At 45.0% G+C, this 24,291-nt stretch overlaps 1 protein-coding gene across 4 annotated transcripts in view; it reads right to left on the bottom strand.

Moving 5' to 3' along the window:
* RBM20 (RNA binding motif protein 20) overlaps positions 1–24,291 on the bottom strand; it is a 504,792-nt gene that overhangs the window by 28,799 nt on the left and 451,702 nt on the right. For all 4 annotated transcript variants that reach the window (XM_078643764.1, XM_078643763.1, XM_078643766.1 and 1 more), the window contains one exon: positions 12,805–12,924. In XM_078643764.1, the coding sequence (XP_078499890.1) occupies positions 12,805–12,924 (120 nt within the window). The remainder of the gene's footprint in view (positions 1–12,804; positions 12,925–24,291) is intronic.

Raw genomic sequence — 24,291 nt, 5'->3', positions numbered from 1 at the left:
GGCTCACTGGTCTCCCTACCATCCCAACTTCGAGCTCTACGTTTGGGCTCGGGAGAGTTAATGGGTGGTCTCCCTCGCTCCCATCTCTCCAGGTCCCATGCTCGGCCATCCGATCTAGGAAGGTGATGGAACACGGGCCTGTTACCCCCACTCTCTCTCTGCCCACTCTCTTCTTCTTCTCTCCTCTCACCGCACACCTCTCTGTTATTTTCCCTCTGGTCGCTACACTCCCTTTGCCTCGTATCGCTCAGTATCCGATACGATCCTTCCTGGTTCCCCATATTCCCTGGGCTGCGCTCATTTCCATCATCACAGGGACTATGGTGCGACCTCTCACAACTCCCATTCAGTTCTCTGGTGCCAGGCACACAGTGTGGACACTTAAAGCTGTTTCTGTACTCTTGCGCTCTCCTCTCCTCTTCACTGAGTATTGGGCGCGCCACCCCTCCACTCCCGGGGCCCCCGTTTTCCAGGTCTGTTCTACCTCCACTCCGGGCCCAATGGGTGACTCCCCTACTCCCTCTACAGTCCCACTCCGGGCTACTCTCCCCAGCCCCGCAGTGAGTCCGTGCTCTGCTGTCCTGACTTTCCCTTTCTGCTTCTGCATCATTGATGCACTTTTGAGCCTTCACTGCCTCATCCCACTGCTTCATGTACTCATTTAACTCTTGAAAGGATTTTCGTCCAGATCCCCTCAGATCCATTGGCCATCTAGGACCCCCAGGATCTCCTCCTGGGTCCCCTGCTGTGTGCATCGGTGTACTCCACTCTCTGGGTATCGGCATCTGACTTGGGGAATTAGTGGTATCGTTCCTCCTTACCTTCTCTGCTCTTTCTCTGTCTTTCCGTACCCGTTCTTCCCCTCTTGCTCTCTCTTGGTCATATATCGATATTATAGGACCTATGGTAACAGGTACCTGTAGTGCATCTGGTAATGGGTAGGATGTGGCGCTTTCCGTTTCCGGCGCTCTTTGTACCACAAACCTCCCGACTACCTGTTGCACCTGACCAGGCTGGGACAGCTCTTTCTTTGGCTCAGGATCCCACTCTGAACTGGGAAGCGGTCTATGCTCTCCCGCATTGCCCCCCTTTTCTCCTTCAGTTTTCTCGACCTCTCCCCCTGCTCTATTATACGGGGGTGGCCTGTCTGTCAGTAATCTATTTATCAGGCTGTCCTCTGTTTCGCTCTCATCATCTTCTTCTAGGGGGGTTTTATTTACGGGCGCCTCTAACACGGGGTACAGTTTATTTACTTCCATGTTATGCACTCTCCATCTTTTAGCATCCGCATCCCACCTGGCATCCTGTACTGCCCTTACCGATCGTTTCACCCTTTCTTGTCGTCTGTTCATATTCTTTTCATGCGCTGCCCTAAGCCATGCATCAAGAGCTTCAAACTGGGTTGGTCTAGGCAAGGGTCTCATTGAGGTCATGACTGATTTCAATCGATGTAACACCTCTAATCTGAACGTCCCGTACTTCGGGAACGTCAGTTCCTCATTTCCTTCAGTAATCTTACTCCACTCTGATATCCAAAGGATCGTATGCAGCCCAACATTCACTGCCATGTAACGAGCTGGCGTACCCTCCGGCGGGGCTTCTTCCCCTTCATACGATCCCCGCTTCTCTTTTTTAAACACTGCTTTCAACCATTTAAAACACTTCATAATTATGCGCACAAAATCCAGCCTCGCTACTCTGTTTACTTCCTGATGACAATCCACCAATCCTGTCGCGGCTTTGCTATCTTGGCCTATCGCAGCGCAGTCTTTCTCCGGTCGGCCAATCACGTCGCGACCCTGTCTGACGTGTTCGCTAGCTGGCCTATCACAGCGCGGTCTTTCTCCGGTCGGCCAATCACTGCGCGACACCACCTGACGTCACTTTTCTCCGCTTCGCAGCAGCACCCCTCCTTTCTCAACTCGTCTCCCGGTTATGCATGCGTCCCATTCATACACCGAAAAATGACTACTTCCGACCAAGCGGTCACTTCTCTCGACTGTACGTCCACAGTCTATCTGTAATTGTCAACACAACTGACGAGATGTCTATCGTCTCTCTGATAGGTTGCTTACACACACAGTAACTTCCGACCAGCGTCCGTTACTCACGCACTCACTCTTACGTTCCCCCTATCTCGGTCTCTCGGGTGATCAATGGTACCTCATGACCCCCTTCACACTAGTTGACAATTACTCTGGGTGTCCGATACACCCGAACCACTTAAGCTCTCCTTGAACTTAAGATTTCCACCGGTTGCGCGCGCTCACAACCTGTTCCACAATCACTCTACAGACATTCAACTCCGCCAGACATTACAACATAGATACAATACAAAACACCGCAATCTAACACGCATAACCCTTTATACTCACTCTCGACCGATACTGCTGCTTTTTCTGTCTCACGTCATCCGGATCTTCTTCTGCGGGCTGTTCTTCCGATCATCGATTTCTAGGGGCCTTGGGGTAAGCTAACCTGGCCTAGGTCACCGTCCTCAAGAAGGCAACCATCCTCTGCTACCAACTGAAAGGGCGAGATTTTGATCGATACCTTATATCTATTGATCCAAACCTCGATCTGGTCGACTGAACCTTTGTTGCCTGTCTAGGAGGAAAACAGTACACCCATCTGCAAGTTAGTTCACCCAATAAAGGACTCTACTCCCAAAGACCACAGACAACTTCTAGCTTTCAAAAGTTTATTGTAAGGAAATGATAAGCTGCAAATACAGACATCTCAAAATGAGATTCACGAGATACACAGGTCCAATTACATACATGTGCTCTCGAAAAGCCCTCAGACGAGCAACAGAAATCACTAACACAAGTTCTAAGAATAATAAAGCTATCAGCATAGACGCATATCTCTCCTTCATTTAGGTTGGAGGAAAACACACACAGGTTAGGCGTCCCTACCCTGTTCTAGATGGTATCCCTACTTAACCAAATCCCAACCTAACAAAGGTGTCAGCAGTGAATGACCCCCAAGGGAAGTCACCCACTCTAAGTCTCTTGGTGAAAACCTATAGTTCTCCAGTCATGACCCCTCACTGCCTACCCATCCGCTCTCTAAAGGGTCCTCAGGTATCTGCTCTAACTCCACCCAGGGGTGCTGTCCCTAATACAAAACAGTCAACAACATTTGAGACGCCCCTTGCGAAACGCCTCTCATGTGGTGTAGCTTCAGGCTTTTTCCATGATGCTTTGTATTGGGCCTCAGACGTTAGAGTTGACCTTGCTTCTCAGGCTCTTCTCCGGCCCGCTGATACCCCTTAAACATTCCAGAACCCTCCTCCATGTCTGGGCCGTCTACTGAACAGACCTCTATTCATTCATTTATAATTGGATCCCCCCTTTCCTGTTGCAGACAGATATCTGCCGCCAAGAACCCAACTCTCATAGACTTCTAAAAAGGCTTGCAACATTTCTCAGCCCAGACATGTACGTGTAAATCAACGTTAAAACATTTCAGGCCTACAATATTTCTCATTATGATTATAGCATTCAACTTCTTCATTTAATTAAAGCATGTTAATACTCTTATTCTATTATTTAGTAAACATTTCTATAAATCATGGCCCATTAATGCAATGACCAAAAACCTTAATATAATCTGTGTCGTGAAAAGAACCATCTTCCCTTTCCCTCCAGCTCTGGCCCTGAGGCCTACCACGTTCTGCTTTTAACCATATACCATCTTATGTTTTAGCAGCTTCACGACATGGATTCAAAAATAATCACATCTAATAAAATCATATAAGGTTACACATTTTTGTATTAGTTCCACTTCTACTTAAATCTCTACATTAGCTATACATTCAGATTATAATTGCAGATACTATTAGCACTCATGGCATTTCTCTTCATGATTTGTGCTTACTACAGGTAAGTGTGATGTACTCATACATTTAAATCAGTTTGCGCTCTCTCAGTTCCCCCCTTTGATGACCTCTCGGGGTCATCACTAACATTTAAACTGCAGTTATTGCTGGCATTCTCTGCGCTTCCAGAGCCCTCAGGCTCCTGTACTGATTATCTTGTATGGCAGCCAATCTCCGCAGCTGTTCTCTTTGGGCCCTTTCTGACCTTCTTGCTCTGTACCATTTGAATACCCTCACCAATCCCCACAATATTATCCCACAGATCAATATTATGATGATAGGCTTTAGGATATACCAAACAAAGCTTTTGCCTAAGGTGGAAAACCACCCTCCAACTGTACTCATTCCGTGGCCCACCTTTTCCCAGACATTTTCTCTACTCAAGTCTTCGATCTCCTTGTGAATATTAGTTATGTTCTTAATAACTTTCTCAAGGGGCTTCGAATTGTCTGGAATGTAAGTGCAACATTCCTGGACCTTCAAAGCCTTACAGACTCCGCCCTCTTTTGCTAATAGGACATCTAATGCAAGACGATTTTGAAGAACCATAGCTCTTATCGATTGCATCTCTCCTTCTACCAGCATTAAGGACTGAGCAGTGCTGGCAGACAACCTGTCGACAACTGTTGCCAGTCGTCTAATTTTAACATCATTAAGGATTATTCCCAAAAGAGGGAACATAGCTCCAAAGACATCTCCAACCATTTCGGCATCACCTACATCTCTCCTTCCCCTCGATGATGTCTGACCCTCAATGATCACTAAATCTTGTGCATGATATATTTTGGGGAAGACAATTGCCAAATAACATGATCCATACCAGTTGTCAGGTAGTCTCACGTAAGCATTTCTTCCACATACAAAATACACATTTGGAATCACTTGCATTCCCTTCAGGAAATCCTTAGTGTAGTACTCTAAATTAAAAGCATGTTCACAGTCAACTTCTCCAACGTATACATTTTCATAATACGTTTTGGCTCTGTGAAGACATAACTTTCCTCTCTGCGCTTTATCTAAAGCTATTGGACCACTACTACCCTTTCTCTTGTGTGACTTCTCTTCCTCGGTCCAATCTATTTTCCCTTGTCCAGATTTTTTCAAAATCTTTTGTCTCCTGTAACGATCATCCACCTCTGTGAAAGAGTACCCTTGTTCCGCGCAATACCGCGCAACTTCATCAGCATATCTATTGCCTTTCGAAACAAAGTCCTTTTAACCATATACCATCTTATGTTTTAGCAGCTTCACGACATGGATTCAAAAATAATCACATCTAATAAAATCATATAAGGTTACACATTTTTGTATTAGTTCCACTTCTACTTAAATCTCTACATTAGCTATACATTCAGATTATAATTGCAGATACTATTAGCACTCATGGCATTTCTCTTCATGATTTGTGCTTACTACAGGTAAGTGTGATGTACTCATACATTTAAATCAGTTTGCGCTCTCTCACACACCATATTTTTCACAATTTTGTCTATTCCATTATTTTACAATCTTTACTTGTTGCGTGTTGAAATGGGCTGTGCTATGCCCTGGATGCACCAAAAAAGTACAAACATGTGGGGAGAGCCTGCTCGGCACTCCACTCCCAGACGCACTGCGTAAGTGGAAGCCAGATCCAGTCATTATTAAACCATTCTACCCCTTTTCAAATTAATCCAATTAAATCTGGACTGTTCACCAAGCTTTATCTCGTCTTTCTTCTCCACATAAGAACGTAATGTATTTTGGAAACCTTCTCATATTCACATATGCCCATCCGGACCTTTTCGAAAATATGATCCAAATACAACAAGAGGTTCAGAGCAGCATTTCTTTATTTTAGAAACCCAATGCATTTCGGGCTTATTACGAGCCCTTCGTCAGGGGTAACTGCAAGGTAACAATTTAAGAAAAATACATCTTTACTAGGTTGTCCAATTCACAATTCTCATCAGATCAATCAATAGTTTATTTTGCGCATATGACATTGTTTGTTAAAACTGTCTATTTAACAGTGAATTGTTTTTGTTACACTTGAACTTGACTTAAACGCTGTATGAAAAAATTATTTGTCAACCCCTCAAATACAAAAGTGACACACAAAAATTCTTTCATCACGCGTTCCCTCTAGTATCAGATTTTAAACCTGTCTTTCATTCCGTTCCCTTCCACGCCCGTTTGCTGTATCCTGGTTTTCTCCTGTCTTCAATCAAATAATTCGTGTTCAACCCGGTGACTTGGACGTACTCACTCTCATCCCTTCCTTCGTGCTGATACTAAATTCAATACATTCTTCCCACGAGTGAAAAACTCCATTTATGAGTCCCCGAGGATAGGGGAGCTGTTCTGTCACATGATACCGCTGAGGCATGGCCCCTGTGTTTAGCGTTCCTGTCCAGAGACACTGCACACGTTGCCTCCACCAAGCACACAGTGGAGGGTATGACAACAGCCAAATGGGGGCGCTGAAAGAAGATTGTGGGGTGCAACCCACCCCTTTAGTGGAAGATGGCAAGAGGGCTGCTGGCTGCGCGGTAGCCGAATAGCTACCCACAACACACATTGCCTGCCGGTGCGGGCACCCACTGGGAAACAACTGGGTTCTTCCCATGCAACCTCTGGGAAGAGAGCAGCTCGCGGACCAAAGCACACCGCACCCCCCTTGAGAGCTGGGGGACAGCAATCATTGTTCTGGGTCTATGTAAACTGCACTGGAATGACTGCTCGCATCTCACTCAGTCACGGCTGTGACACGGAGACTGGCGCTGTCCACCTGTTGCACCACAGACTTCTCCGAGCTCAAACCCAAGACTGACAGCAACATAATTTCTAATTTAAAACATTTATAAAGCGCAGCGTGCACCGTACGGTTTCTTGGCGCTAGTAGGGAGTTCGGCAACAGAGGCAAAATTAACCTGTCGTAAAGAAGAAGGGAGATTACACGGAGAAGGCCTGTTTGAAAAGGAGCGTTTTTAGGTCTTTACGAAAAGAAAGGTAGTGGGTGTCAGAACGAAGGTGATCAGGAATGGAGTTCCAGAACGTGGGGGCTAAGGTAGAAAAGTTGGTTCCACCCCACTTTTTACGTTTGAAAGGTGGGATTTGAAGGAGAGATTTGGAAGAAGAGCGAAGCTCTCTAGTGGGGACGTATTCTTTTATTAACGAGGAGATGAAGGCAGGGGCAGTGCCTTGGCGGGCCTGAAAGACCATGCAGCCGGTCTTAAAAAGGGAACGTTCCTTAACAGGAAGCCAGTGAAGCTCCCTGAGGAGCGGTGTGGAGTGATGATAACGTGGGAGACCAAAGACCAGCCGGGCCGCCTGGTTCTGGACCATCTGGAGCCTCCGCAGGCTGTATGCTGGGATGCCGTTGTAGAGGGCATTGGCATAGTCCAGCCGCGATATCACCAGTGCGGCCATGATCAACTTGAGTGCCTGGGGGGAAAAAAAACGGGAAACAGTGCGGATGGTTCGGAGGGTGAGGAAGCAGGAGGAGACCACAGAGCCGATCTGTGAATGAAGGGTGAGCTGGTTGTTCACCCTAACACCCAGTGTTTTGACCGAGGCCGAAGGAGTGGGGGAGGGACCAAGAGAGGGGGGCCAGAAGAGAGAATTCCAGGGACTGGAAGAACCACCGGTGAGAACCAACTCGGTTTTATCCGGGTTCAGTTTGAGGTGGTTGTGGTTCATCCAGTCCCTGATGAAAGTCATGGAAGACTGGAAGTTAGAAACAGAGAGAGGAGAAGAAGACAGATCAAAGAACATAATCCTGAAATAGGAGCAACCGGCCTCCACGAAGGGGGCTCTTTCAAATGACAAGTGCTGTTAAAACCGCCACCTGGGCACCACCTTAGGGCACGACTCTCTGGCCACCATCGCATCACAGCGGTCCCGGAAAGACTCAACCCTGAAGGGCATACTTGCTAAGGATGCTTCTAAAAACCGGACCCGCTCCCCGAGGAATGCCATCTATGGGAGAAACACCCCCCCCCCCAGAACTGGAGGATGTTGATGCCCCTATCACCCGCACATTCATGGAATCCTTGTTTGTCTCAATAAGGGATGATATAGGGGCCCTTCATGAGGAGGTTGTCAGAAATTAAGGCTACCCTGGAAACCAGCAGCAGCACCAGGGAAGAGGAACTGGACATCTACTGATGCAAGCTTCTGAAATATTAGGATTAAAAGAACAAACTACACGTACATCTGAAAGGTTTGGAGAAATGCTCATGCCATTCCAGTATCAGGATCAGAGGTGTCCCCATCCTGATTTAGATTCAAGGGACATGGAAGGATACATTACTCAACTCTTTCGCCATATCCTCCCGGACCTGCAGAGATAGTTCTAGACTGCACCCATAAAGCGGGGAGGTGGCCTACTACATTGACTCCACACAGGATATTCTCAACTGTATCCACCACTATAGGCAGAAGGAGGTGATCATGGTGGTGGCTCGCTACCACTCCCCAAAACTATTTCAAGGAACCAGGATCTGGTTGTACCAAGACTTGTTGCTCCTTATGCTCTCACTACAACATTTGACTCCTCCGGCGGACACACCTTCTGAAGAAGACTGGAGACAGTGGAAATCCCATTGGTTTGCCCATCAGTACTTATCTTCAGGCCAAGTAAGACAGCACACAAGCAGAGATACCAGGGAGACGTCCCTCAGTACTTATCTCCCTAACCTCCTACATTTTCATACTGGTCACTCTCTATGCACCAAACGACCGGCAGGAGCAATTTATACACAACGCCTTGTGGCCTAATACCCAGACTCTGAGTTGGTAATAGGGGAAGACTATCAACTTGTGGCCGTTACCGATGTAGACAGATCGGCCCAAAGAGTGAGACAAACGGGGGCCTTTCCGCAAGAGGGGCTGCATTGGCTAACTGAATCTGAATCAAAGTTAATCGACGCCTGGCTTTTGCAGCACATAACTGACAGGGACTTTACCTTCTACACTCCCCAATCAAACATATTCCCCTATTGATTACTTCCTGGTCTCCCACATAGCTATGACAGCCGATGTGCAGGTGCGGATTGGTGTCTCAGGCTTTCCGATCACTCTCCCATTACGTTCTCCTTCCAGGTTCCGGGATTGACCACCTCACGCCACCTGTGGAACCTTAATAACGACACCTAACATACTATGCTACAGTGACAGAAGTTGGAAAGGCAGAGCAAAACTTCCTCAGTGATAATGACACCACGGAAACTTCTATTTCCCTACTGTGGGAGACATTAAAAGTGTACCTGCATGGCACATTTTTAGCTTTTTAATTGCGCCTCAATCAATTGAGGGTAGAGAAGCGCACCTCTCTAGAGGACTGCTTACGGGACATCGAGAGGTCCCAAAGGTAATCTGGTGCCGATAGAGTGTGACGACAGCTGACCCTGGCCAGGAAACAGCTCAAAGCGCTATACATGGACAGGCTGAATATGCCTTTCTCCACACAAAACAAAAATGTTACACTGGGGTAATAAGGCTGGCAGACTTCTTGCCCACAAGCTGCGGGCCAGACACATAAGACCCGAATAGCAGAGATTTACCCAGAGGAGGGGCTATAGCTTCCACAGATAGAGACACTGCAAGTGCTTTTGAGCGCTTTTAAGTAATTCTCTATTTGACTGAATCGCCTGCTGCACCTGACATTGCAGGGTACCTTTCTGATGCACCCATTCAACCCCTGCTACCACTAGAGTCACTTTTGCTGAAAGCGGGCATCACTTCAGGCAAAGTCCTCATGGCCATACACCGTCCCAACACTGGTAAGGCTTCTGCTCCAGATGGCTTTACACTTAGCAGCTACAAGATCTTTGGGACCCACCTGGCTCCCATTCTTACCTGCCTCTACAACTACCTTGGTGACCCGGACACCCTTACTGATCCTATGAAAGAGGAGGTCATCACTGCGATACTCACTCGGGAAAAGACACTGTGAAATGCACCTCATACCACCTGATCTCTCACCTCAATGTAGATGCCAAACCATTCACAGGCATCCTGGTTGGATGGATGTACGCCTTGGTCCGTATATGCAAGGCCTTATAAATCTGGACCAAGCGTGCTTTATACCGGAGCGAGGATGCAGGGACAACACTAAAGTCCTATGCCTCCTAAATAAGGCATCTCATTCCCGCATATCCTCAGTCCTTCTATCTATCGATGCACAATAGGCGTTTCATAGAGTGCATTGGCCCTATGGCATGTCCAGGATGCAGGGGGTTTTGGGGCACGCTTTTGGAAATGGGTGCGATGTAGTTACTCCGAGCCCATCGCTCGGGTGCGAGTTATTGGGCTAACCTCACAGGCACCCAGCGGCACCCAATAAAGATTTCCCCTCTCTCCCATCCTGTTCACCCTATATATGGAGCCCTTTGCAGAACGAATATGGAGAAATGGACAGATACTTATCAGCCATAAGGAACATAAAATAATGCTCTACGCTTTAAGATTAATAGCCAGATATCCCATATCCTAAACCTCATGGTACCGCACCAGGACAGGCTCCACTTAGAGTTTCAGTTCCCTTTTCTTTGTGCAAAGCATTGGCTGCCCTATATTGACTTAAATGTGCCCCACCTTGCAAAAGATGGCTGCATCCAACTATGCCGACCTACTAGAACAGCAAATCATGACTTACAAATATGGAAGAGAGATGCTCTTTCGTGGCTGGGCAGGATAGCTGCGGTGAAAATACCTGTAGCCAAGAAGTGCCTCATCTCATTGCCATGTAACTATGACTGGTGCACACACTAAATTGAAACCCCGTGAGAAGGAGGAGAGTCTATCAGGAAAAAAGATTGATATAAAGGCTAAGAATCCATGACTGAACCTACCAAGAATGTCTACTGAGATTTAAATTCATAAATGGCATTATCAATAGCCTATGATACCAGACCACTCGGTTCTTCCAGAGACTCAGCAGACAAACCAGTGGTGTAACAAAACTGCCCATGGGCAAAGCAACATGTGACACCCCAGGCACTACACAAACAAATGATGAACGGAATGCTGAATGAATCAGATGGTAAACAGCCCCCACAACGAAGCCGTCACCCCGCATGCAATTACAATGAGGTCATTACAACGATCGCATTGTAAAAACGCAAACCGTTACCCCGCAAGTTGTATCAACGACTTGCGGAGGGGGGAGAAGGTGTTGGATTTAAAATTCAACACATTCCCTACTGTCTGCACAGACTGGAGTTGGAATAGTAAATTATACATTGCAAGCGGGGTGACGGCATGCGTGAAAAGGAGGCATAATCAAATCAAACATTCACCCCAGTTAAGAGATCTGGGTCAAATCCCAGACCCAGCCATATGCAAATCAGTCTTGACCCTGCTTCTCTTGGGAACAGTCCAGCCCGAACTGCCACACCAGCCCCCCTCCCCCCCGGATCAGAAACAAGCATCCTAGGACCGGTTTTGGGGTATCCCCCCTCATCAGCCAGGCTAGCCTGAATCCAGTGGCACAGCGAGTAAGGGACCCACGTCGGGCACACCCATCTCACTTAGGGCGAAAAGTGCTACCCAAACAAATGATGGATGGGCTGCTGAATGAATCAAACATTCATTCCAGGCAGAGCATATGACATTTGTAGAGCGACTTCTACAGCATTTGCAGTCCCCCTTGCCATAGGGACAATTTCTTACCACCACAAAGCTGTCAAAAACCACACAGCTGTGTTTTCATCTACTACAATTACAAAAGATATTCTAGACTCTTCATACAGATTCTATGTGATCCACAACAATGCTTCACCCAATGTTCCACATGCATCTCAATTTCTTGCCATGAACCATCTTGGATGCCTGTAGTGTTGTGCCACAAATGTAGAAACATGGTATTGTACTAGGTGATTATACACACCCATCCAAACACAAAACAGGACCTCTTCCTGATACTGCAACCATTCATAGTTCCCCGCTGTCCTCAAGCACCTACTTCTTAAAGGCATGGCCGGCGGCACCCCACAAAAAACTGACTACTAGGAAACAGAGAAAAAACTAAATGGTGCCTAAAATGACTAGGTGCATCACCGATTGAACCACTGGGTTTCTGAAACATGAGGTAACCTTTCATTTCCGAGCACACCCACTGAAAGCAGAAGGCCCCATGCAGGCCTGCTTCATACTCAAGCATACAGGTAAGGTACTAAAAGGAGCCATAAAGAAATGCGCTTGGGTAAGGGAGTATCAGGTACCCTATGGAGACTCCTGCATACCCCACCTCAGTGCTCCCTTCAACCACATACACTAGATTCCACAGTCATATCAATAAATTCACACATGGTAGTCTAAATATGGATACCAGGGAGGTTGGGGTAGGATTTAAGGGACAAAACATTACCCAGCCCCATACAACAAGGACAACCCCAGGACAAAGAGGGACTGAGATACAAAAACCACCACTGTCAAAAGTGTCCGGTTCTCAAAAAATAATCCCACATTTGATTAGGCGGAATTAACATTTGTCGTAACTGAGAATAAAATGAAAGGCAGAGCCGCCAATGGGATTTCACGTCTAAATCTGAGCACAAGGAAGAGAGGGAGAGACTCGGGGAAATTGTGTAAGGAAAAAATGTGCATCAACAAATACCACACACTCTAGTTGACTCTGTGAGAGAGACTGTTCTGTGATGCTGATGCCCAGGTTAGACTGGTGACCTGCTGGATTAGCATGTGTCCTTAATGCTACCGATTTTTACCACTGTCTTGATGAGATGGGAAAAGTTGATTCATGCTGAAGCAATGGAGGGAAAATTGCCATTTCTGCCCGCTTAAGAATCTGGGAGCTGCACAGTCCTGCAGAACTTACTTTTAGAACATAGGTATTTGAAATCATAGCAAGATAAAATGAAGAATGGAGAGGTACAGAGCAGATGTTGGAACTATGGAGGAAATTGAACCATACATACCTAAGGGGATACTAAGTTCACTGAACACATCTTCTTGCTCCCATGAAGGTAGAGAATGCTCTTGTTTGGATTCCATTTCTCGATATTTGGGCAATTGTATTTCCTGGTATCCTAAATTTGCTTGGTGAAAGACAAAAACAGCACAACAGAAATTAAACACCATTTGTATAACTTGGGACGCTTGCTACAATAATTTATTGGTATTGATAAAGTTACCCTGAAATGTACAACTGTGGTTATTGCAATGGATACAGTATAACAGCAGAGTTGTTTGTCTACTGTGACACCTTTTTGTAGGTACTAGACTGACTTGCGTATAGCTGATCTCTATCCGGAATGGCACAGCGCGTAACAAGTGACCCACTGCAATATAGTTCAAGCAATCACCATTGGTTGATATTAATTCAAGCATTTCTTCTGTCACTTTGTTATTTTTTTAGGTTCTATGCAAGCTGCCCCATGTCCATGATATCTGTGCTTCCTATGTGATATTTTCTTACCTAGGCACACTAAGGGAAGCTTATAAAAATTAATTCACACTAAAGTGTGAGGTCTTTCAAGCGGCTGTTCGATACCACAGCTTAATACCCTGGATTCCCAACTCAAGCTAAATATCCCTAAACTTTTATTTCTGTGTGCACTTCGACAATAACCAGAGTCTGACTGGTCTGAACTAAATAATTACTTCAGTTATAAAGCTTAACTTTGTTGACCAGTCCTTTAATCCAGAGAAGTAACTTGACATTATTTCATGCACCCAATTTCTAAATGGTATGCATTTGTGTTAATGCCATAGTTTCCTGACACTGCCCGACGTGATCCTACTCTTTTGGACATGTTATACGGAGGGCAATGAGACCTCAAGGGATGGGGATGTTGGGGTCCACATTGTTACTGGAGATTGTAACAGTTTGCCTATTTCCCAGGATACCTGTTGCTTTTAATTCCCTTTGTACTTTCTGGTTTCTTGTTCCTTATGGTTCTTCCCCACATTCAATAGAAATACTCCCCTCTATTTTGTTTTGCATCTCTATCACATTGACAGCGTCTTCTCTGTACCCATGTTCAGTCAGGGGAAGAATGACACCTCTAGGGTGTGGATGCACTCTTCTTCACACCCCTAAGAGAGCCTCTTGATCTTCCACATGTGAATCCTGGTAGTAAAGTAAACAGTTTTCCTAATCCAGTCAGATTATTTTGTAGAGAAAGTGACAGAATGGAAAGTCCAACTTCAGTCACAGCCTAGAGTGTGATAAATGGGTGTAGCCTTCTAATGTAAACTAACTGGTGACTGGTACCTGAGTAGGTGGAAGAGACAAACATGTTTAGTATCCTACTTTAGCTATCATGGAAAGGGACCTCTCTCTTGTATCTCAGGTACAACAGGCTACTTAAACCTTCTTTTCTCTGTGAAGACCTTTTCTTTCCTTTGGTTTTTCCACAGAGTATGAGCTAGTATTGGTTTAGTTCTCGCCTGCAATAACTATGTTAATGCACTATATAAAAAGACTTAAGGCATAGTCCTATGCAGACCACAGTGTTTTTTCAAAATGCTACCAGCAAGACTTCACCTCTGTAGCCACCGTCACATGCCCTCACCCTTGAAGCTCTTCTCTGGGTCCCAGTAGCCAAGCACATACCATTTAAGGTCTTGTGCACAGCACTTCAAGAAAGCACAGGTTCGGGCCTCATTTGAATGTAACACAAACAATGCCCTACCAACCAAGAATAGCCTTCAGGTCAAGGCGGGCTCCACGTCTTAACAGTCCCAGGTTCAGAAAGTCCTGGATCAGTGAGACTACCTTTGCAAAACAGATGGCTATGCTCTGCAATTTTCCCAGCTTGTAATGGAAACCTTGCTAATCACCTAGAATTATTAAGACATTTAAAGTCCTGGCTGTTCCTAGCTTACATGCCCTCTTGCTCCCAACCATTAATACAAAAAAACTTTACAGCAAAGGCTCTACCAATAGGCCAATATCCAATGTACTGACCTAGAAGATGCGAAGAACGGGAAAACACAACAGGTCTGCAGTGGCATGACTAGAGCACGTGTATGCATGCATCACCGACACCCAATAATTCCACACCATAGGTCTGAATATAAAGAGACACTCTAACAAAGGGGCATACAAGGCACGGTACCCAAAACTGTTACTAATCAATCATAAAGATGTCATCATGACTTGCCAATGTGCAGCACCAGGTCCACAGAGATACGGCTTGAGCACCCCATTGGCCTTAAATTACACACATCATTTGATTAATTGGCTAAATTACAATTATACAGTCCCCCAAACGTATACTAGGCACAACTATTAGACAGTGCTTTGGGACAACACTTTAGTTATGAAAGCGCTATATAAATAATATTATAAAATACCACTGTACACCAAGATTCCTTAATGAGGGGAAGGTTGTCAGTGGATTTGTGTGAAAGTGACAAGGGTGAAGTGTGCAGGAAAGTACATTATCCATGTTATTGATTAGCAGAGCAAAATGGATGTAAACGATAACTAGGGTAGTTCCCAGAACAAAGCTTTAAGGAACACTGACTGGGATAGATTTGGTAGAGAACTGGCGTAGAGAGAGGGCTGTACAAGTTTCAGACTCAGTCCTTTGCTCCAGATGCGTAAGGAGGCATGGGTTGCAAGTCTAGTTAGATGATCAGCTGTGTCACAAGCTGTATGAACAATTGTTACTTACCTGTAAACAGGTGGTTCTCCAGTATTGGTGTATTTCATAGATTCACATGCTTGAATATTCCCCGTCGTCAGAGTGGGAGTCCCATGGTAAATAAAATAGCAATAACATACTAATAATATGTATATGTAACACATAACAGATGAAATACATATTAGAAAACAGGCAGTAAATGCCTAGACATAATTCCTCATAGGAATACATGAACAGAGAAAAAACACTTGAAGCCTATTCCTGTCATTATGTTGGTCCAAACTGTAGCCAATCAGGCGCCAGCAGCCCTCCAGAACCTTCTCCTCAGAGCTCAGCACCTCAGATTTTCATAGCACAAGAGTGACCACAGAGTCTATGAGGAGAAGAGAGCCTCTGAGGGGAGGAAGGGTGGGTCGCATGTGAGTCTATGAAAGACACCAATACTGGAGAACCACCTGTTTACAGGTAAGTAACAATTGTTCTTCTCTAGTATTAGGGTGTCTTTCATAGATTCACATGCTTGAATATGGAATAGAAAGCAGTAATATCCGAAGAAAAACTTCCCATAATGGAGGAGGGAAGACAGAGGCTCACCTTATTGAAAAAGAGTGCGAAGCACAGCCTGTCCCACTGTAGTGTCTGCTTCGTTGATGGCACCCAGGCAGTAGTGTTTCGTAAACGTGTGCCGGCTTGACCATGTGGCTGCTGTGCAGATCTGATGCAGCGGCATGCCGGCAAAGAGGGCAGTTGAAGACGACATCGCCATGGTAAAATGGGCCCTCACTGAAGACTGTAGAGGCTTGCCTGCCTGTTGATGGCAGAAAACGATGGTCGAGGAAACCCAACGAGCAATTGTAGGTTTGGGAACTGGACGCCCGTTGTGGAAACGTCCATAAGCTATGAAGATGGCAAAAGTCAGCAGCTGCAGACATCCATTTAACCATGGTTTGTTTAGACACTGCTTGTCCTTGCCGTATCTTTCCATAGGCAATAAACAGTTGATCGGATATGAGAATGACAGAGGTCCTTTGCAAATAGAATTTTAAACATCTTCTGATGTCAAGGGTATGTACTGCCCTCTCCGCAGTGGATTGCGGATTAGGAAAAAACGTCTTAAAGATGACCGGTTCATTCAGGTGAAAATCCGAAGGCACCTTAGGCATAAACCTTGGTTTTGTAGGTAGCACCACAGAATTGGACGTGAATTGTAAGAAAGGTGAATTGATGTTGAAAGCCTGAACATCACTGACTCTTCTAGATGAAGTTAATGCTAGCAAAAGAGAAACGCTCTATGCCAAGAATTTGAAAAAACACCCTACAATTGGCTCAAATGGGTGGCGCATGAGCTGCGCTAATACTACATTAAAAATGCCATGATGGAGGTGGGCGACGTACAGGAGGAAACATTCTTAATAGTCCCTTAAAGAACTGTGGTATTCTTGAAGAATAAAGAGAGATGGACCCATCCTGACGTTACCTTGAAATGGCTGCCAAAAAGACCGTCAACGTTGCAAGAGATAAGCCTGATCTTGCCAAGTGCAAGAAAAAAGGTAATATATATATCTGGTCCGGAGGTTGCATGAAATGGGTGAAACCCCAGCAGATTAACACCAAATGCAGATTCTTTTCCATTACAGTCTGTACGTCTTTATTTTAGTAGGTGCTCTCGCGGAAGCCACTACCCCCTTACAATCCGCCGAGATAGCCCTTTGAGCTAATTCAAGGTGCTCAGACGCCAAGCTGCTAATTTTAGAGAAGCCGGATCCGGATGGCAAATATGACCATTCTGAAAGGAGAGAAGATTCGGTATTGGTCGAAACTGTATTGGATCGTACTCTGAGAGGAGAAGAAGTTTGGTGAACCAGTATTGGCGAGGCCACCTGGGGGCGAAGAGAATCAAGCGACACGGCTCTTCATCTTCCGGAGAACTCTCAGAACCAACGGTATCGGAGAAAAAGCGTAAGCATATATTTGAGACCAGTTTATCGAAAATGCCTTCCCCTGCGAGTCCCCGTGGGGATGCCAGCTTGCAAAGAAAACAGGCATTTGCTGTTCTTTTCTGTTGCAAAGAGGTCCAGATCGGGATGACCCCACTGCTGGAAGATTCGATCCGCCGTTGGCTGATGCAGTTCCCATTCGTGGTTGGACACTGTGGACCTGCCAAAGGGTGTCCGCCAGCACATTTGCAACTCACGGCACATAAACAGCCAAGAGATTGATCCTGTGTCGTATCGCCCAAGCCCATATCTCTTGGGCTTCCTGAGATAGAAGAACCAACCTCGTTCTTCCCTGTTTGTTTAAGTAATGCATACTTGAAGTATTGTCTGTGCGAACCAATACTGTGGCCCCTTGAATGATTGCACAAGAGGATTTGAGGGCCTAGAAGATGGCACCTAGCTGTATCAGAGTGATGTGCCAAGCCTTTTGTTGAGGGTTCCATCTCTCACTGACCTTCAGCCCTTGAAGATATGCTCCCCAACCCTCGAGGGATGCGTCTGTGGTGATTGTGTAATTTGGCGCTTCTTGAAGGAAACGCACACCCCTTCTACAAATTTCTTTCTTGGACCCACCAAACACAACGGCCTCTTGCATCCGAGGAGTGATTTGAATGAGATCTTCGATTGAACTGGAAACCTGCAACCACTGCTTGTCTAGTTCCTCCAGCAATTATCTCATGTGCAATCTGTAGTTGGGAACCAACGGGATGCAGGTGGAGACTGAGGCCAGGAATGACTGAGGAGCTACTGAAACAGACTTTTTCGTATGTAGAAGAAACCACCAAGTGGGAGCTGCAGGCCCATCGTTCGTGTGGGACAAACACCTCTGCTAGGTTTGTATTGATTGATGCTCCGAGAAACTTTCATATCGGAGCTAGTACTAGTTGGGACTTGTCATGATTTATTGAAAACCAGGTTTAAAAACAGTGGCTGACAAGTCTGGGTGTGCTGGACTGCCTGTAAATAAGAGCGAGCCCTGATTATACAGTTGTCTCAGTAATGATAATTTGTATGCTTTGCAGACGTAGATAGGCTGCCACTGGCGCCAGGATCTTACGTAAAGACACGTGAAGCGGACCTAAGTCCAAAAGGTAGGACTTTAATTGAAAATGTTTTGTACCTATTGTAAAGCGTAGCCACTTCCTGTGCTTAGGAAAGATTGGCACATGAAAAGAGACATCCTGGAGGTTGAGAGTAGTTATAAAGTCGTTGTGGCAAAAGAACTTTAGGACTCTCTTGAGGTACAACATTTGTAAAGTTTTCACAAAGATCTAAAATCATGTGCTACTTTCCTGATTTGCTAGTTGATGAGGAACTGAGAGTAAACCCTAACGCTGTTGGATATTCGGAACCACTCCGACGGTCCCTGTTTGTATCCATATAGACACTTGTGCAAACGACTCCCGTAGATGAGAAGGTGGAGGTCCATTTGGAGGTGTAGAAAGAGAGAAATTTGACAAATTCTAGTGTGCCCTTGGGCATGACGTGTAAAACCCCAACGGTCCTCTGTCACCTTTGACCAATTGGAATAAAATATTAGACCTCTGACGTATTTGGAGGGAATAAAGGTGGGTTCAAGGTAGTCCATTGTTTCTTAGAAGAGTTGCCTCGGCTGTACGATGATTTTCTATGTAGGACCTGTTGGTACTTTGCCCATGTGACTGCGTTTGATTTGAGTAACGCAGTTGGTTCTGATTGTAGGAGCCAATACTGGATGGTACTCCCTTGAAAAAGGACGTGGATCTACGTCCTCGGCACCACGAAAAGGCTGCAATTCTATATCCAGAGGGTGCGAGCAGTATCTGAGTTCTTTAAAATGGTCTGCAGTGCCTCATCAAGATGCTGGCCAGAAGGGATCCTCAATCAAAAGGCAAGTGAAGTATGGAAGCCTGAACCTCCTTGCGAAAGACGTAGCATTGAAGCAAAAATGTCTTTGCCAGACTGCTCCTATTGCGAGCTGTCGAAAACCTGTACACGCAATGTCCGTTGCACAGTGTATTATTTCTGATGCGCTTCTCTCTCTTTTTCCCCCTCCTTCAAGATCTTCAAAGCGTGAGGTTTGGAGGATTCTGGAATAAGTTCTACTAGCGCCAACATGTCAAGAGCACATCTGGCGGCATACCTGCCCAACTGGCTTGCAAGATAATCGCTGTGCCGCCTGAATAATGACTGAGTCAGGGTAGGCTGAGAGACTAGAAAAACAGGTGAATAGTGGGGAGCTTCACATTTCTTGTCGAGGCGTGGAAAAAACACCGGCACAGAGTTTGGCCTCCGAATGAGTTTAACACCTTCTTTCTAAGAGAAGACGTATTCCCGCCCTGGTACAGGGCGTGGCAGCCTTGTTGTCAGAAATACATAATTCAGATCTGAAGAAAAAACATGCTCATACGGCTACGTGCTGTCCAAGAAGAATAATGGCGGAAGTAAAAAGTCTTCACGCCCCCACGTGGATGTAGCGGAAAGCTGCAGTTGACTAAATAAATCGTCTACAAAAGCACTGTGCATAAAAGTCAACAGTGTGTGAAACCAACTGTCAACAGGCTCAACCGCCAATGAATCCAACAGTTGACAGGGTCATCCGTCAACGAAGTCAACTGGCGTCGAAGCTGAATGTTGACGAAGCTTTCCGTCTACGGAGCTCACTGTCTACGGAGCTCACTGTCTACGGGGCTCACTGTCTACGGAGCTCACTGTCTACGGAGCTCACTGTCTACGGAGCTCACCGTCTACGGAGCTCACCGTCTACGGAGCTCACCGTCTACGGGGCTCACCGTCTACGGGGCTCACTGTCTACGGGGCTCACCGTCTACGGGCTCACCGTCTAAAGAGCCCACCGTCTACGGAGCCCACCGTCTACGGAGCTCACCGTCGACGAGCCTACCGTCGACGAGCCTAACGTCGACGAGCCTACCTACTCCGTCGACGAGGCCACCGTCAAAGAAATTTTCCATCGACGAAAACTCCCAGTGGTCGACGAGCCTTCAGTCGACAAGAGGGCACTATCCTCACTGTCGTCGACGAATGCCTGGAGGCATTGTCGTAGCAGAGCACCAGTGACGGCAGAGATTGTCGTCAGAGAGTACATCGACCGTATCGTCGACAAGCTGGCACATGTTCACGTAGAAAAGTGCGCAGAGTGAGTCTAGACGCCTGAGAGTAAATCTCGTGGGCGTAAATGTGGGAGGCACAGACTCAAAGAAGGCCAGAGACCCCTTAATTGTGATGTTACTTCAGCTGGTGAAGTAGAGGAGAAGCATCACTTAAAACCTTAATGCAGGACAAACAAAAAAATCCTCCCACATCAGAAGGGGGGTATAGTCTAAGCACAAGAACAACCCCTTCCCCACCTACCACGTCAGAGACAGGCAGAGTGCTGGTCCTTATACTCTTCATGAGGGTTCACAGGAAAAGGACTCAGCTTTCCACAAGTGACGCAGGGTCTGAAGGTAAACTTCATGTAAGAAGACATTACAAAACTGTGATATTGTGAAGGAAAAAGTGAAGAAAAATGAAGAAAATTGAAGAAAACTGAGCAGAGCTCAGGGAGACTCCCGTCACACGACGTGCGGTAGAAAATCTGAGGTGCTGAGCTCTGAGGAGAAGGTTCTGGAGGGCTGCTGGCACCCGATTGGCTACAGTTTGGACCAACATAATGACAGGAATAGGCTACAAGTGTTTTTTCTCTGTTCATGTATTCCTATGAGGAATTATGTCTAGGCATTTACTGCCTGTTTTCTAATATGTATTTCATCTGTTATGTGTTACATATACATATTATTAGTATGTTATTGCTATTTTATTTACCGTGGGACTCCCACTCCGACGACGGGGAATATTCAAGCATGTGAATCTATGAAAGACACCCTAATACTGGAGAAAGAGATTACATTAGAAGCAAGGTGGTTGTGGTAGCCAGATGTAATAGAGCGTTTGACACTCTTAAAATTGCAAGTGTGCATTATATTCATGGACGAACTGTACTTGCATATATTCTGTTGTTTTGCTGTAATTTGTGTTATTAGAATGAAGCTTATATCTTCATATTAAGACAGTAAAATTAAATTGTAATGTTATTTACAGGAATGATTAGGATTTTGCATGTGTTTAGAGAAATCATGTATTCAAGCATGTGCATTATGCATATTAGGCACTACAAATGTATTCACTGTTTATAAATGATTCATATAGAGGCTTGTGTAACGGGCGTACATTAAGGAATGTTCTTAGGTTAGCCAATTGTAGGCCTAACTTTTGTTTTTCTTAAGTTTCGTTTCTCCTTGTTTGCTCTCAAGTTATAAGTTAATTAGAATTTTCAAGTGTGTGTAGAAAGTTTCCTTTCGCCCCTACTGCAGGTGCAAGAATTCAACCTCCTTTTTTTAGATTTAGGAAGAAACATGGGAGGAAAGGAATATCTTTGAAGAACTTGAACAGAGAGAAGGGAGTAACCTGTTGGAAATTGCAAATGTACTGCAATGGAACGCTCTGGACCTTCCTATTGCTGATACTGCTTTTCTCTACTGATTGTAATAGCCACCTACTGAATATGTATTGCACTGTGTGGGGGAGAGATGTGAGCGCACTTGTACACTGTACGTTGTTTGGTTTTCTTGCTAATAACCTGAGAAAAAAAATTAAAAGAAAGAAAAAAAAAGAAAAACAGAGAGAAGGGAGGACACCTTTTGTGCCTGGTGAAACCTGGGAACCAAGGACGTCGGAGAGAACTCAAATTAATTGGAGTCTGTGGACATTTACTCAAATAAGGTGTTCCCGGAATAGCTTACCATATGATCTCTTAGGGGTGTAACTTTGTCTTTTTGTGTTAGGCACAGGGACAGATTTATAGGACTTTGTTGTAACCTGTACTACATTTATGTTACTCAAACCACATTTAGTGGGCATTTTCTCTCCATGCTAGCATTTACTTTGTGCTGTTTGAAGCGATATTCTGAGTGTTGGTGGGTTCTTCTTATACTGATACTCAATCCACATTAAGTGCGTTTTTTCGCTCCATGTTTGTATTTACAGTTGTGCGCAATGCATTTTGTTGTTCTGGGTGTTGAGACACTTCTGAGGGCTCAAACCCATTTCCTTTTATGTTTAAAGTGTTTCTTTCTTTATTGCACACATATTTCTACTGTTGAAAGGGTGTGTGTGCTGTGTCTTTCGACCTGTTTTTCCTTCCTCTTTACTTATTTGTTCTCACTTCCATACCTCTTGCCTTTTTATTTGTTATTGTCTTCATTAGGGAGGGAGGTGTATGGTAACCTGCTCTCATTTGTCTAGTCCTCTCTGTTTTCTGTACTCTGCTGCTCTGCCAGTGTAAGTGATGTCACAGAGTGTTCCCTGTGTGTATGCTTGAGTGGAATGGTCAGTTGCTGTATGTGGGCCGAGTAGCAGGGATGCTGCCCCTGGTGGGGATGATACTGCTGATACTACTACAACCATCTTAATATCAAATTTTCCTGTCCTGATTGTATCCAAGAATAAATCTACCTTTTAGAAACAACTTCATCTCAACGTACTTTCATTCCTGCATTTCACACAGTTGAGTAAAGTTGTGGTGTAAAAGGTAACAGAAAGTAAACAGATAAATATAGTACAGGTTACAACAGACTTCTACTTTGGACTGAGGTAAGGGAGCATCTTAGAACAAGCTCCGTGGCTTTACGCTACTTGACCTATATAACATAAGTGTACTTTTTAGGAAGTCAACACATACTGACACCTTTGAGGGGAATTCAACTGGGAAGCTAGGTAGGGATGTCTCTCTAGAAGTAGGGAAGGGACAGATTATTCTTTAATACCTGAAATAGAAATGAAAAGGGATTTGGACACAGTGTATATACTTAGTTGTGTTCTGATTTTGGAGTTCATTATTTTGTACTTATTGTGCCGAATGAACTATACTTGTAGGCTTGGCACTGTATTAGTATTCATGTATCTTTATATCCTGATGTTGAGGTGTGTCTATATTCTGTTATTTTTGGCCTTGTAATAAATTAATAAAACCTGAATCCAGAGTCTATGGTCCTTTAGTCAGACGGGGAGGGAAAATGTATAATTGGTAACTTTATCGTGCTCCCTGCTACAGTTCTTTAGCAGACAATAAATACCATCAGCCAGGGGTTCCTAAGTAAATCTAGGACATGTAATCTGGCCCCACCATATGTAAGAAAATTGGGTACACCTACTCAGTGTCTACATAACTTTTATTTTCTCTTGGTTTGTACACTACTCGATATTACAAATGATTACCAATAAGACTGTCGCAGTTAAAAAAAAATGATACAGATCTGATGGCCATTTCTGCGGGTAAGGTAGGGAAAATAAAGTTGAATATATTTGGTGGTGGATTTAGGAAGGGTGAGTGAGTGTAGGTGAGCATTATGGTGGGGATGCTTGAGGAAACAAGATCTAAAGTCACTGGAGAAGGTAGTAGTGAGGCAAAAGGGAGATGTGAAAGCTGATTGCATGGGTCTGGTGCTATGTGGTGTGGAGTGAGGAAATGAGATTCATTTAGTATACCGATTGGATTAAATGGAGTGCCATTACTAAGGTAAAAATGGTTCTTTGAAAGATATGTAGGTTTTCAGAGGTGCACTACTTCCTTCACGTGCAGAGAAACGTGTGCATCTTTGTTTTGAAGGTGTGATTGAAATGTGTAAATTAGGTTGGGGTGTATCCCAGTGTTAGTAAGGTGTGAATGGAGTAGTGAAAGTTCATAGCAAGCTGGAGGATGCTTGTTGCCAAAGTGGTGAAATGAAAGAGAGGTAAAAGTTTATTACCTATTTTGTTTATGTTTGAGAAATTTAGC

Source organism: Lissotriton helveticus, chromosome 5_1, assembly GCF_964261635.1.
Source record: "Lissotriton helveticus chromosome 5_1, aLisHel1.1, whole genome shotgun sequence".
In the NCBI taxonomy this organism is placed as follows: Eukaryota; Metazoa; Chordata; class Amphibia; order Caudata; family Salamandridae; genus Lissotriton; species Lissotriton helveticus.
This window is presented reverse-complemented; position numbering and strand designations above follow the sequence as displayed.